Source organism: Mirounga leonina, unplaced genomic scaffold (assembly GCF_011800145.1).
Source record: "Mirounga leonina isolate KUSES-001 unplaced genomic scaffold, KU_Mleo_1.0 Mir_82, whole genome shotgun sequence".
NCBI lineage: Eukaryota > Metazoa > Chordata > Mammalia > Carnivora > Phocidae > Mirounga > Mirounga leonina.
The window spans coordinates 28,587,610-28,603,505 of NW_023270825.1; the positions used below are offsets into that span (position 1 = coordinate 28,587,610).

The following is a 15,896-nucleotide window of genomic DNA, read 5'->3' on the forward strand; positions in this document are numbered from 1 at the left end:
TCAGAATCAAATGTAACAAACTTTTACATAAAAATTAAAAAGGCTCCCTTTGCCACAAACCAAGACTTTTGAAAAATAAAAGGACGAGGAGAAACCACAGGCCGGTTAGAAGCGGAGGAGGAGATGACATGCCTTAGGCGGCCGTCTTTCCTCCCTGCCCTCGCAGGGACCCTCTCAGCCTTCTGTTTGCCTCGGAGGTGACCTGCCTTATCCTTCTCAGGTAACAGCAAAAATGCTGTCACAACAGCATCCTGACATCCCATATGTGTTTACTATCACCGGCTTCGAAGAACCTTTGTGTCAATTTGAAATTCAGAACAGGCTCTGGTTCGCGTTTGCCATCTGTGAGCCCACAGGCCTGAGGCGGGAGCGCTGAGTTCCGAGGCCCCCCCGACCCCCACCCCCACCCCCAGCCCGGGTGTCCCGGTCACACTCCCCTCGCTGGGGGCCCGCGCACCTCCCTGCCACACACCCAGGGCGGGTGCTGGCCCAGGGAGGCTGGGGCAGCTTCTGCCTTATGGAAAGCCCTGCAGGTACGACGCCCATTCTGCACTAAGCCTCCGTGGCTTGCCGCAGAAGGGCTGTCGTGACTGGCAGGCCACAAGGACTTGCCGGTATCAGGGAGACCATCTGTGCTGCTTCGCTGGAGTCCTCAGAGCGTGGGGAGGCAGCCCGTGCGCCAGCATGCGATGCGTGGGGATGGCTCAGGAACGCAGGCCGGCACTGGCCTGGGCGGGGAAGCGGCGGGGGGGCCTCTGACGCCCCAGGGCCCAGCAGCAGCCGTGTTGGGGGGACCCCGGAGGGGAGGGGGTAGTCCTGATGGCCTCGTTTGTCCCCAGGACTGCGGTGCGGACGAGGAGTGGGATTTTCTCCTCGAGGCAGGCTGGACGCAGGAACACTGCGCAGCCCTGGGCCCTCTCCCCCTTGCCAGGGGTTCTGGGCAGCCCCGCAGTTCTTAGTTTCCCTACTTTTTTCATAAACTAAGATTTTCATGGCTGAGAAAAATCTAGCTTTTAGTTCATTCCCAGAGAAAAAGCAAACTCGATGCTGAAGGAAGGCTTTCTGTGCCCTCTGCTGGTCAGCAGAGACTCAGGAAGGACAGAGGCAACTTGACTGGGTCCCTGGTGGGGTGAAAATCGTCCGGGGCCCACGGCGGCCACAAGCCCCAGCCCCACGGCGGCCGCTGAGGTACGCTCCTTCCGGGGGCAGTGGCTGAAGTGCCACAGATTGTCACGGTGACGCGCGAGCCACCTCTGTTCCGATTAATCATGTGTTTGGTTAGTGGGGAGTCCCCCCGGGCCTCGTGAACCTTCCCAGGTCCTCCCAGGACCGGGGGCAACTCTCGGAGCCGGGAGCTCTCCAGGCAAACCTGGCAACTCCCCCGTGCGCTCTTTAATTGCTTCTCCCTTCAGCTGACACTGTGTGGAACTGGGATAATCAATCTGCAGGTTAGAAGAACAACCACGTTCTCTCAGGAGACGTTACAGCTCATAAAAAATGTACGGACAACGCTCTTTGCTGTGGGTTTTGAGTTTTAACTCATGCCCTGCCGGGCAGCAGAGACCATTGTGCGGGGAGGGACCAAGGTGGGCATAGGGGCGATGGGGAGGGGGCAAATGTGGACGAGGGACTCCTGTCACCATTCTGGGAAAACGCACAGAGAAGGGAGGACGAAGTCAGATGATGCACTTGATGCCCCTGCTTCTCCCCTTATGGATGACAGCCCGCGTGCCTTGTGCAGGCCCCCAGCAAACAGCTGTCTCAGGGGCCCCGTGCGTGTGAACGGGGTGCCCCAGCTCAGGGTGCCACAGAGAGCGCAGGTTCCCATGCTGTGCCGGCTGCAGCAACATGCACTGGCCATGCCCTCTCCGGGCCCTGAAGCTGACGCCCCTCCCTCCATGACCTCCCCATGAAAGGGGACTTGAACTTACATTGTATTATCATAGACGTCTTTCCTTAAAGGATCCAGGGTGATGCTTTGCTGTTGTGAGAGTGATTTCTGTGTGTCTTGGGGGCTCCTCTGTGCTGCTCTCTGAAGCTCTAGGTACAGGTTCAACCACTTGGCTACTTAACTGGGCTGTGCTAAAGGGTTACAATCTAAGTACCCCTTTTGCTAGAGAGATGCGAGGGCGTATGGGAAGATGAAATGGAGATGCCCTTTGCAGTGGATCCAGTTGAGTTCTGGTTGGTCTCTTTTTTCTCCCATCCCCTGATGCCAGTTGCCGGGGCTGTTGGTCTGTCCTGGGGAGAAGAGATGATCCCTAGCGCGGCCAAGGCAACAGACGGGCAGGATCCCTGGGTTATGCTGCTTCTACAGCTCCAGCGGGCGCCATTCACGGGACGTGGTGGAGGCGCATCGGCAGGGCGCCCACGGCTGCCCTGCTCAGCTGAGTCCTTGGGCCCTGGGTCATGGGGGCTGCTAAGCCACTCTCTGTGGCTGGAGGAGTGAATGCAAAGGGGAGGGGAGGAACCACATGGTTATGGACGACTGACGAGTCCTAAGGAGTTGTGTGATGTCAAACCAAACATGTCCCCCTACATGTCCAATTATGCTGAATATCGTAAAAGTGGAACTTGGGCCTCCAGAGAGGATTTTATAAGCTCTTGGGCTGTACTTTTTATCTCCGGCTGTTCTAGTTTCTTTATCCTCTCTCCTGTCATGGATCAGAGGGGGTCCCTCTTCAAGTGTGGATTTATGCATTCCTGCTGGGGGTGTAGATGAGTCACTGGCCCACTCACAGGTGTTCCCCCACCCTTTCACCCAAGTGCAGCCCCCCGCCACAGGATGAAGGAGCTGGCCGAGGCACAGGAGGTAATGGCAGGATGAGGTGCTGAAGCCCCGCCAAGGACGTACTCCTCCCTGCCCCCCTGGCCTTAAGGGTAATGTGTGTTCGTTACGCTAGTCTGAACCGATGTGTGACTCCGGCTGCGCCCAGACTGGGCACGGAGGTGCTGAGCCAGCGATGCTCCCGCTCAAAATGACCCTCAAAATGACCGGGGCCCCGTGGTGGTTTTTCAAAGTCACTGTAACAGTGCAGGTGGCAGAGGGTCATAAGGCCACGCATGGGCTGAGAAACAGTCAGGTAAAGGAGGCCTCTATGTCACTTTATTTTGGGGGGGCCCGCAGGGGACAGAATGAGAAGGAGAAATGGGAAAGACTCCCACGGGCGGCTCACGGGGACCGAGCTCCATGTGGGTCCTGGGGTGAGCCTGAGAGCATCCTGCCGGCCACAGAGGGCGTGGCTCACAGAGGGCGTGGCTTCCTGGTCAGGACCCGCCTCGTCCACGCACAGCCCCGGAGGCTGGTCTGAACCGCAAGCCTTCTGTTACAGATGCTTGACTCGGAATCAAAGCAAAGCTGGGAGGTGTGTTCAGAACAATGGCTCCGCCTCAGGAAAGAACTCTTGTGTCCTGACCTGGCATCAGATATGCAGCCTTATCTGTTGTACAGTAAGGTCCTGGTTGCCTGGAAAGGCATCGACACATATCGTTAACTGGCATCTACACGTCCCCCGGAGGCTGTGTGATGTGGGAGAGCCCCACTGCCACACCGTCGCTCATAGGGTCTTCTCGCTTAGAATACTCTCCCTCCTTCTCGTTTGTCTATCTGTATCCTGTGTATTCTTCAAAGACCAGCTTATGATTTGCCTGCTCTGGCTTACATTCAACCCTCCCTTTTAAAAACATTTCCAGGGGCGCCTGGGTGGCTCAGTCGGTTAAGCATCTGCCTTCGGCTCAGGTCATGATCCCAGGGTCCCTTCCCAGCTCCCTGCTCGGTGGGAAGCCTGCTTCTCTCTCTCCCACTCCCCCTGCTTGTGTTCCCTCTCTCGCTGTGTCTCTCTCTGTCAAAAAAATAAATAAAATCTTAAAAAAAAAAAGAAGAGAAAAAAAAAAAAACATTTCCAAAACAGTTCTTAGAGTTTATACTCATTTATATTCATGTAACGATTTAATAGTTTCTTGTGTTTTTTTCCTCAAGGACCTACAAGATCATGGTAGGCAAAGATCATGCATCTTGACTTGTTTGCCTCCCTCAGCAGACTCTTGCAGGGCTTGATGCAGCCTAGGTGTGTGATAACTAGTGCTTGATTGATGTATGGGACTGATATGGTCTCTACTGTCAAATAAATTACATGGTCTTTGCACATTAACACCGGAGTGGACAGTCCTTTGCCCACAGTCTATGCCCTGACTTTTTAAAGTTAAAAAACATTTAGAAAATGAATAAAACCACCCTTTCTGAAAAAAATACCACTGGAAGATGGGAATTAACCCAGCACGCAAAAAAAGAACCTGGTGCCAAGAAAAAATCCTGAGCTTTACATCTGAGAAGTCACTGGTTTGCTCAGATCATTCAGGGGGCTCAGACCCATTAGGTCTCTGTGTCCATTCTAATACAACGGAACCCTGAATAAACCACAAGTTTCCCAACTTTTCATGACAATGGACCCTCTCCCACTGAATGCTCTCCCTTTCCCCCCTCTCTCAATGGACCTCATGTTTTGAAAGTTTTGCTTTTTCCTCCTATTGAACAGTAATTATTAATACATCACTACATCTCCCCTCATCTTGATTAGCTGGAGACCAACAGCGACAGCCATGTGTTCTCATTGGCAGCAGGTGACCACAGCAACACAGGGTTGATAGAATCCCCCCAAAAGGAAAAGCATGTTTTAATTAGTTTTTACAGATATGTCTCCAGGTATTGAAATGTATATCCTTTGGCTTTTTGAAATTCTAAAATGAGCTCAGGGATCCCTCTTTTTCTCTGGTTAGCTTGTCAAGTATTTGGGACCCCCGACTGAGAAGTTTTGAAGGAGACAGTCTCTGAGCTGCCTTTCCACTCTGCAGCTCCATGGTTCCTGGTTTCAGTTAATGCAAGGTGTCATCAGACCCATTTGATCATTTACTTATCATGGGAGACGTGTTTCCAACAACTTGAACAAATGTCATCTGGACCTACAGAACAGAAAATGCTGATCTGGGGAAGTGCCCACATGGGGATGCCTGAGCTGCACATCAAGTTTGTCCTTCTCCACTTCTGCCTTAGCCAGATTAGTGGGGATATGAATCTGCACCATCACGTTTTTATTGAGAAAGGGGGGGAGGGTGGAATGGGAGGTTGAATATGCACATCTCCTCATACACCCTCTGCACATGGCTGCAACCTTTGAGAGAGTTACCTGAGGTTTTCTGAGCTGAACTCGGACTCCAGGAATCTCCGGAACTGGTCCCGCCCCACCTGGTCCTTCAATACCTCGTCGAAAGAGAAGCCCCATCTCTTGACTCGCTGCTGGCTGGGTTCTTTGCTTTTGGGGGAGAAAAAGGTTTAAGAAAATGATCAATGCTAGGCAAAAACCGGTGTCCTATTCCCTCCAACAACTCAAATCTATTTTGCTGCCCCACGCCAAAGGGCAATGTCTCAAATTTAAGTGATGGATTTGGTAAAACCTGCACAAACTCCACATGCAGACTCGGCACAACCTCAGCCAACAGTAAAACGTCTCTTTAGAGAAGGCATTTCAAAGGGGCCACGTTTAGGTGAAGGTCACCAGGAGACCTGCCAAATGGCTGCCGTCTACAGGAAATGCAACGACCCTATTTATTTGGCTTCCCTGGACCCTGCCTGTCCGTTAATAGCCCAACCCTCAACTCTACCACTTCTCGTCTTATTTAGATCCAAGTGACATACGAGTGGTCAGAAATGCATCAGCTCATCCAGGATGAACCCTAACACTTGCTTAGAGGCAGAATGTTGTGTCCACTGAACAACCACCTAGTCAGCGTATCCGATGCTCTGGCCATTGTTCCGAGCATCTTAACTCTGCTGACTCACTGGGTCTTCACAACTGTTCTGTAAAAAAAATGTACTAGTATTGGCCCCATTTTACACATAGGGAAACTGAGGCCTAGTGATCATTTGCCCAGAGACACACTAGGAAGTGATGGAGTCAAGACGAGTCCAGACAAATGTGGCTCCAGAGTGCAGCCCTTGGCCAGGCTGTGCTGTCCCACACCCATGTGACCCTCCTCAGACCAAAGCAGGGTTGGTCTTATTCTTCCGCTGTGGGAAGATGAGACTAGTTCCTTCAGCTCTGTCTTTCCATTTGCAGTTCACTTGTGTATTTATTCGCCTGACCCTTTAAGTAGCAACAGGGTCCTAGGTCACAAGCCACACGCCATAACCGTCATATGCAAGGAGTGGTCTGGGGACCAGCGGTGGACTCTTAGGCTCCATGTCAGACATGGGGAATCAGAATCCACAGCACAATGAGATCCCTGGGTGAGTTAAGTGCTCCTTAAACTTTGAGGAGCATGGGTCTGGCGATCTTACTTTCCCTCTTTTTAAGAAACTGACACATATTTCTTATCTCTAATAGGCATTAAGTGAATAAAATCATGGAGTTGATATATTCTCAATAGTTATCTTAGAAAATTACACTCAGTGAGAAGGGAGAAGAGGGTGTATGTGTTCAAAGGTTTGGAAAAACAAAGAGCTCCAGCTGAGTGTTGCCCAATAGAACTTTCTGCTATGATATGAGTATTCTGTATCTGTTCCCTCTATATGGAAGCCTCTAGACCCGTGTAGCTCTTGACCACTTGAAATATGGCTAGTGTGACTGACGAACTGATTTTTAAATTTTATTTCATTTTAAATCATGAAAGTTGGGGCGCCTGGGTGGCTCAGTCGTAAAGTTTCTGCCTTCAGCTCCGGTCATGATTCCAGGGTCCTGGGATCGAGCTCCGCATGGGGATCCCTGCTCAGCGGGGAGCCTGCTTCTCCCTCTCCCACTCCCCCTGCTTGTGTTCCCTCTCTCGCTGTGTCTCTCTCTGTCAAAAAACAAAAAATCTTTAAAAAAAAATAAAAATAAAAATGAAAGTTGATGCTGAGGTGGCCCCATGTAGCTCTGGCTACTGTACTGGAAGGCACAGCTCTGGATTTAAGTGATTCAAACCCAACCCTTCTATTTTTGCACTGCAAGGCATAACCAGCAGCAGCAGGATCTTCTAATTCTGAGATTGTGTGCTTGGGGCTTGGGAGAATCTTGTGCACAACTCGGCACCTCTTAGCCCAGCAGGGTCACCGTGGAAGACCAAGTCCATCAGGTCAAACCTGGGGACTTCTGTGAAAGATCTCTCCCAAAGTTCCAGACTGGGCCTTTTACAACAAGACAGAAGGACAGATCCTGGATTCTCTCAAATGCAAGCCACAGCACCCATCACACTTGATAGCTTTCCAGGGGACGGAAAGTGTTGTGTATGGAGAAGTCTTCCTGGGGTTGAGGATAGCAGCAAATGTAAGTCCCAGAGAATGGCAGGATCTTTCTGCCAGGGTCATGCTGTGGCCTGGACCTGCACCATCACCAGGTGACTGGTACAATAACTTCACCGTGGCCTAACTGAAACAAACAACTCATGGAACTCGTAGCCCCTTTGTTTTCAACCACTGCATAGAAATGCTTCCATATGACTATGTTTGCTTACAATTTGCACCATCGTTTAGCCTTCCAAGGGTATGTCACTGTCTCTCCAGCTATCTTGTCAGCTCTTTGAGGGCAGAGACCATGTCTCATGCATCTTTGTATTCACCTTAGCGTTTTCACACAGCAAGTGTTCAACACTAAGAGGAAATCAATAAGAAAATGTGTATAGTGATGGGGTGATATGTCCTTATCCTGACAGGACTTTCTAATTGCTAGCTGGATGCCTTTTCTCTACTCTAATTTGTCTTCTGTGTCCACTGATTCTTACCAAATTCCTATACCCCACTGGGCAGCCCAAACCAACAAGAGCATAGACAGGTGGCTCTCCAAGGGAATCCATCTTTCATTCCAGCTGATCTCCCAACCTGAGAGCATGGTAGAAATCTCATTCATTGAGAATAAGAAAGAGAGATTCAGAGGAAGCAACCATCTATAAAACATTCATTTCTGCAGGGCCATTATAGTGGTAGGCATGGTGCCAGGGGCTTTCCTTACAGTGGTCCCTTTGAATCTCAATATAAGCCAGCAAGGTGGAGATTTGTATTCAGATGTCCAGAGCTCAAGACAGGTCAGATTGCCCAAAGCCACACAGTTGGTAAAAGCCAGTCTGGAATTGGTACCTGGGTGTGTCTGTCTCTAAAGCCTTTTCTTTTTTTCCCATGACCTTGTCTTCCACTACATTTCCCACATTTGATGCCCAAACTAAGATTTGGAGAAAGACATAATTCATCTTGAAAAGACTTTTGAGGGGTGCCTGGGTGGCTCAGTCAGTTAAGTGGCTGCCTTCAGCTCAGGTCATGATCCCGGGGTGCTGGGATCGAGCCCCGCATCGGGCTCCCTCCTCAGCAGAGAGCCTGCTTCTCCCCGCCCCCCCCCCACCTGCCACTCTGCCCACTGTGTGTTCTCCCTATCTCTCTGTCAAAGAAATAAATAAAATCTAAAAAAAAAAAAAAGAAAAGAAAAGACTTTTGAGTCGTGAGAAAAATTATGAAACAAGGGACAATTCCTTAAACAGGAAATATCCAAATATGCCATTTTAGGGTCAAGGCTATTAAAGGAACAATGGCAATTTTATTTGATGCCCCAAGAACAGCCTGAGGGTCCTGCCTACTCTGATGGGGAGTGGTCCGGGTATGTATTGCTGTGTAGCAAATCATCCCCAAACTTTGGCTTAAAATGGTGATTTATTATTCTTTGTCACTGTCCCCTGGGTTGACTGGACTCAGCTGGGTGGTTCTCATGTGGGGTCTCAAGTAGTTGTAGCCAGAAGCTGGGGGTGGGATCATCGGACAGCTCAACTGGGCTGCACACCCAAGATGACTCCTCACATGGCAACTGATCCTGGTTGTTTGCCAGGAGCTCAGCTGGGACTGTTGATGACATGGCCTCATCAATGGCCTGGGATTCTCAAAGCATGGTCAGTGGGTTCCAAGATGGAATATTTTAGGAGCAAATGTTTTTAAATGACTGAGGTAGAAGACATAGAGCTGCTTTATGACCTGTTCTCAGAATGTTAGTTCTGCCACACTCTATTGGTCAAATTAGGTACCACAGCCAGCCCAGGTGAAAAAGTAGGGAGGTGTCCCCTCCTGATGTAAGAAGTAGCCCATGTGAACAAAGAGGGAAGGCACAGATGGGGCCATATTTGGAGACTGACCACCACAGGGAAGGAGCTTGACTAATATGCTGGACTAATAGTTCTATCAGACTTGCTGGGCATAGGCAGTCTGGGGACAGTTGCTGCCTCTCAGCAGGTCAGGGTGGCTGGTTGTGGATACCTACGGCCAAATAGGATAAACCAGGCTCCTTGCGGCTCTTGGCTCATGCACCTGATGTCCAGCGGAGAAAGAAAGCTAAACCCGAATCAGAGCAAATTATGGAGGGAGCAATTTATGAACCACAATTATGGCAGTGCCACGTTTTTGTTAGACCCACTATCTGGTTAATGGCACGGCCAGGAGTACTTCCCAGAGACCTCCCTGAGACACTCTCAGGGTGGTGTTTAGACTACACAGTTCTCTCCACCTGCAACCTGGCAACTTTTGGCTGATTTTTCCTCCACGGTGAGCCCTGGCTATCACCCTTTTCTTTAAGCTTTATTTCTCAGAATTTTCATCGGATAGACTTGAGATGTAGTTTGCCCATCCTTAAAAGGGTAGCCTTATATTGCTCTCTGAACAGATGATTTCTCATCCTTGGATTTCTAGATCTAACAGTTTATCTGAGAAGGAGAAAGGATGAAAACACAATTTTCTATTATTTATGCTATATCCCGTATCATCTTGCCAGTTATCCTGTTAAGTCCCGCTGCTATCTTCCACTGGGCCCTCTGTAACCTCCACAGGGCAGAGACAGTATGATGAACTCTGTAGAATTCAGACATTGTGTGTGAGGCCCCTGCTCTGGACATCGTCATGAGTCTGCCTGGAGCCATAGAAATCAAAGCCCATCTCAGACTAACATGAGTTCCCGAGGGGAGTCCTGCTTTCTTACCTGCTGCCTCCACTCTGCCACAAGCCTCCCACAAACCTCCACCCATCTTCACCCCAATTCTTCTTCCTATCAGGTGTTTGAGGGGTGGAAGGCTTTACTGAGATTCAAAGGTCTTGAGAAGGGGGTACATATTGCACCACCCAGCAGCAAACATTTAAAAAATCACATACTTGACATTCTTGCTTTTGCAAAGTCCTTGGGCTAGGGCTCTTCCATATTTGTTTTGGGCTGCAGTACTAGGGCTCTTCCTGGTCTCTCCTGTCACTCTGCTCTCCCTTGCCTCTCACTGCGCTTAGGTCTCACCTCTCGGAAACAAAAAGTACGTTCTTCTCATCTTCTTATGTCACAAGTCCTTCCCCTTGTTTGAGTCTCTGCCAGCACCCCTGCCCTCTGAGACTGATTTTTGTGCCTAAGTGACTTATCCATGTCCTTTGCCAAATGAGAAGGAATCCCGGGGCTGGGAGATAGGATAGCATGTTTTATACACCTTGCTACATTTGCATCTTGAGAGACCTTTTTTTGTTTGGAATGCAGCACATAGTAAGTTCTCAATACATATTTGAAATAGTCACTCCTTCATCTAGCCTCCATCCAATCTATACTTTTTGAATGCCTACTATGTGTCAGGCATAGTCCTGTTTAAGTCCTATTTTAAGTCCTAACTAGAAAGAGAACCAGGGGGAGGATGTGATAAAGAATAGCTGGATGGATGGGGTGACCACTAGAGAGTGAGTGATCAAGCAGACCTTTCTGAGGAAGGGTCACCAATGCTGAGTGAGACTTGAAGGAGAAGGGAAACCAGCCAGGAGAGGTTCTGAGGAAGCAGGCCAGGAAGAGGCAACACGCAAGAGTCTGGAGTTCAGTAAAATAAAGTTACAAAGAAAACAAACAAATAGGTAGTATGTAGAGGCAAAGAAATTTGTTATCAGCAGATGATAAACTTTGAGGAATCTGGGGAACGTATAAAGCAGATGGACTGAACTGGTATCAACTGATTGAGAACCACCTATGTCTCTGGGGCCATCTGAAAAGAAATTAGCTGGGTCCCCAACAGAGGCCTGGGAAAACCCCAAGCTCTGAGCAGCAGGACCGGAAGTAGAGGCAGTTGGTGGGCATTGGACGGGGACATATGGAAGAAACTCAGAAATATGTACCAGATTAAAAAAACAAACAAATATGGACCAGAGGTTCCCTATGGCAGAGAGGGTCTTCTGAGCAAATGGGGGGTGTTTTCTGGCCAGCTGCTAATATGGGTAATAAAACCAGGGAGTAGTGCTTCTGTAATCTCGGGGTGAACAGCCAATAGAGAGGGGAAAAGCATCTCAGCAAAGCAGAGAAACTTCTAAAGACATTCTGGCCTTTTCCCTACTTTTCATTGGTTTCTGCAGTCTAATCAGGCTCCCTAAGGCCCCTCAGCAGAAGGGAGAAGAGTGGACTTATTGGGAGCACCGTGGAGAGGAAACTGAAGAACTTCAGAAACCCTGTCAGGATCTGAGACAGAGCAGAGCACCCGGCTTAAGGGACTGTAGAGCTCTACCACCTGTCCTGCTCTGAGAGGGGACCCAGTCTTTCAGTCTGCTCTTGACTCACATGGCCAGGACCCAGAGGGACCCTGCTGACTGACCTATGGCCCCCCAAAACATTCTCAGGTGAAACCCTACAGCCATGTGGACGGCTCAGAGGAGAGCCTGCATTGGGGTGGACGGTGGGGACTCTGTGAACCACACAAGGACTTCTCAAACTGCTGTGCCGCAGAACCACCTAGAACACTTGCCAGAAATACAGACACCCAGAACCACCCTGAGGCATCTGTTTTCTTAATGAGCAACCCAGGTAATTCTGATGTACCCTGTGTTTTGAAAACCACGGACCCCACCCTGCCCGCCGTCCCCTCCCCCCCCGCCGACTAGTTACTGAGGGAATCCTCATCAGCTACAATCCAGTCCGTCTGGATCAGGGCTGCCCTTTAGAATCACTTGGACAGATGAAAAACAAACAAACAGACAAACAGACAAACCAATGCCCCACTGCCAAAAATTCTGATTTAATTGTCCTAGGGAGGGGACTGGGCATTGTTTTTGTTGTTGTTTGTTTTTTAATAAACTCTCCAGGTGGTTCTAATGTATGGCCGGAGTTGACAGCCAAGAGCTTCACTTATGGAAACCAACAGTCCCTCAAATTGCTGGGTATATGAAAAGACGGACTGATCTGCTCTAAACGGTGATTAGTCACAGTGATTGATTCTGTGATAAATGACCCCCAATGAAACAGACTATGTCAGAAATAGAGGGGAAGTATGAAAACAAAACCAAACCAAACCTGTATCATACCATCAGGGAGATTTAAGAGTCTAAATATCAAAAAGACAGAGGAGGCTACTAAGAAAAAGGAGTCCAAGAAATAGTAAGAATTCTTGGAAATGAAAAGCACGATTGTCAACAGGCCCTCTCAAAACTCAGTAGGAAAAGAAAAACTCATGAAGTATAAAATCACAGAATAGACATTACTGAACACCAAGCCGGGAGCTCTGAAGAGTAATTCAAGGAATTCTATCCTTGAATATAACATAAAAAGACTAAGAGATGGGAATTATAAAAGAGAAAAAGATAAAGAGATACGGCTGCTCCATCCCAGAGGCTCAGAGTTTCTACGAGAGGATTTCCTGAGAAGAGAGGATAAAACAGAAAAAAGAGTATTATGATTAAAAAGAGAGAAAGAGAGAGAGAGAGAAATCCCTTGAGTTAAGGAAAGATTTAAATTCTTTTTTTTTTTTTAAGATTTTATTTATTTATCTGAGAGAGAGAATGGGAGACAGAGAGCATGAGAGGGGGAGGGTCAGAGGGAGAAGCAGATTCCCTGCTGAGCAGGGAGCCCGATGTGGGACTCGATCCCGGGACTCCAGAATCATAACCTGAGCCGAAGGCAGTTGCTTAACCAACTGAGCCACCCAGGCGCCCGGAAAGATTTAAATTCTTGGGTCAGATTAGAAGGGATGATGTAGGGCACGTTAGAACTATTAGAAAGAAGATACTCATCTACAAACTATTTTTCTTTTAATGTTGAAGGAGAAATATTAAGTCTCAAAATGTTGGTTTAAAATATATCAGGTTAATATACCTATCAAGAAGAATGGGATTTGGAGGAGGCAAAGGGAAATTTCTATTTTTTATTTTACATAATTTATTATTATTTGCATGAATTGATGCCATTGATTAATAATTAAAACAATAGTAAATATGATTAGCATAGAAACTAGAGTAAGGAAAGCTAATACAAAACTTGATTAATAAAGCAAAAATCAGGGAAGAGGAAAAGAAACAAGAAGAACGAGATCGGGAAAACATGAAATATCAGGAAAAGATAAAATCTATAATCCAAGTAAATGTAACTGTTTTCTATCCCAATGTCCAAAGCAAAATACACCACTAGAAAAGTGGGTGAAGAACACAAAACAGTCAAGTCACAAGAGAAAAATGAATGTCAACCATGAGAAAAGATTCTCAAGTCTTTCAACAAAGAAGTGGAAAAAAAATGAGATTTTTACTTTAACTTATCACACATGCAAAGATGACAAAGATTGACAATGGCTAAGGATAATGCTTGAGTTGGTGAGGAATGTGGGGAAATGTACACTTTTAAGCTGTGGGCATGAAAAAAATGATATTATTTTGCTTAAGAGGAATCTGGCCATATGAACTAAAATCAAAATAAACATGCCAGTCCTAGCAATTCCACTCCTGGAAGTTTATCCTAAAATAATAATTGGACTTGTGTATAAGGATGTTCTTTGCATCATTGTTTATACTAGCAAAAAAAAAAAAAAAAGGATATAACCTTAATGTTTATGACCTGGGGACTGGTTAAATACATTATACTACACTCATGCAAGGGGACACTGTGTAGTTACTGAAAAAGATAAGGGGGATTTATATGTGTTCCCATGATAATTAAAAAATTATGGGACAATGTATAGATAATGAATCCATTTATGCAGAAGAATATGATACTGTATACCCATAAGAATCTAAACTCCTTGAGTTCATGGCACCCTTAGTGTGTTAGCAACTTTTTCATGGTGGCCTGGACCAAAAAAACCACGTAACGGCTTTGTTTTTTAAATAGTCAAGTCCAAAGGACTTAATAAATATCTATGTCCTAAAAACTTACTAGCTACAAAGTACCTATAAATTGAAAGAAAAAACAATGTTTACTTCATTCTTTTTTTTTTTTTTAATATTTTATTTATTTATTCATGAGAGTCAGAGAGAGAGAGAGACGCAGAGGCAGAGGGAGAAGCAGGCTCCCCGCCTAGCAGGGAGCCCGATGTGGGACTCGATCCCAGGACCCTGGGATCATGACCTGAGCCGAAGGCAGACGCTCAACCATCTGAGCCACCCAGGTGCCCTGTTTACTTCATTCTTAAATAACTACAATGTGGGCCTGTTGAGCGCTGTACATCTTCTCAAACTTTGGAATCAAACTGGACCCCAACACGCTCATTTTCTGTTCCATTTTGATTTTTGCACAGTACTTGCCTTTTATCATAGCAACTGCCCTGAAAACCCAGATTTGCAAAGAAAAGAATGTCATATGAAATGCTGAAAACGGTGAAGTATGTTAAGCTAGTACTTTATGCAGTATCGGACACATGTCAGACGTCACGGTGTTTCCCTCAAGGATAGGGTGACCCTGTGAATTCCCTGCAGTGGTCCAGGGTGCCCTGGCTCAGTTTGGGAACCACGGCATTAGACTATAAACAAAGATTCTTTCTGGAAAGTGAGATTGGATGGTGGGGAGAGAGACTTTTCTTTGTTATGTACATCTGACTAGTTTGAACTTTTTATAATAAGCAAAATATAAAAGTCACAAAAGACTTTCATTACTTTTTAAAAAGATTTTTAATTTAATTTTTTTTAATCTTTTTTTTTTTTAAGATTTTATTTATTTATTTGAGAGAGAGAGAACACATGAGAGGGGATAGGGTCAGAGGACGAAGCAGACTCCCTGCCGAGCAGGGAGCCCGATGCGGGACTCGATCCCGGGACTCCAGGATCATGACCTGAGCCGGCAGTCGCTTAACCAACTGAGCCACCCAGGCGCCCATTTAATTTTATTTTTTTAAGATTCAATTTATTTATTTGAGAGAGAGAGCATGCAGGAGAACAGGTGGGGGAGAGGGGAGAGGGAGAATCAGGATCCCCGCAGAGCAGGGAGCCCGATGCGGGGCTCGATCCCAGGACCCTGGGATCAGGACCTGAGCCGAAGGCAGACGCTTAACTGACTGAACCACCCAGGCGCCCCAGACTTTTATTACTTTTTATAAGGTTTTTTTCATTTCCGGATAAGAAACCAGAAAAAGAGCAAGAGTGAAAGCGAATGAGGGAGAGAGAAAGAAATGAAAAATGAAATAAAAAGTCTTCTAGCCGAGGGGCAGAGGGTGCAAAGGCACACCACACCAGATGTGTCTGTGCGCTTCCCTCGGTGACTGTGACTCTGGTCCAAGGCTCTCTGGGCTTTGGCTCCTGGGCTAGTCAATGAACGCACTACCTTCCCTCACAGGCAAAGAGTTACTTGCAGTCACTCCCCAAGAGCAGAGTGATGAAAACCACAGCTCTGGAGCCTGCTGTCTGGGTTCTGACCCTAATTCTGCTACCCACTTGCTGTGTGACCTTGAGCAAGTTCATTAACTCCTCTGTGCCTCAGTTTCCTCATCTGTTCAATGATGACACTACTGTTTACCTGTTGTGGGGACTCCAGGCAAGACCCCATGTGGCGGGTGCTGAGTCCGTGCTCGCTCTTACTATTCTTCCTGCTGCTGTTATATACAAACAAATTGGCTGACAGATTTTTTTCCCTCCAGTAATCAGAACTAGGAAATTGGGGGGCACCTGGGTGGCTGTCGATTGAGCGCTCAACTCT

General features: G+C 47.4%; 1 protein-coding gene across 1 annotated transcript in view; it reads right to left on the reverse strand.

Annotated features, from left to right (window-relative positions):
* RGS6 (regulator of G protein signaling 6) overlaps positions 1-15,896 on the reverse strand; it is a 541,337-nt gene that overhangs the window by 36,937 nt on the left and 488,504 nt on the right. The window contains exon 15 of the mRNA XM_034992635.1: positions 5,184-5,309. Within this exon, the coding sequence (XP_034848526.1) occupies positions 5,184-5,309 (126 nt within the window). The remainder of the gene's footprint in view (positions 1-5,183; positions 5,310-15,896) is intronic.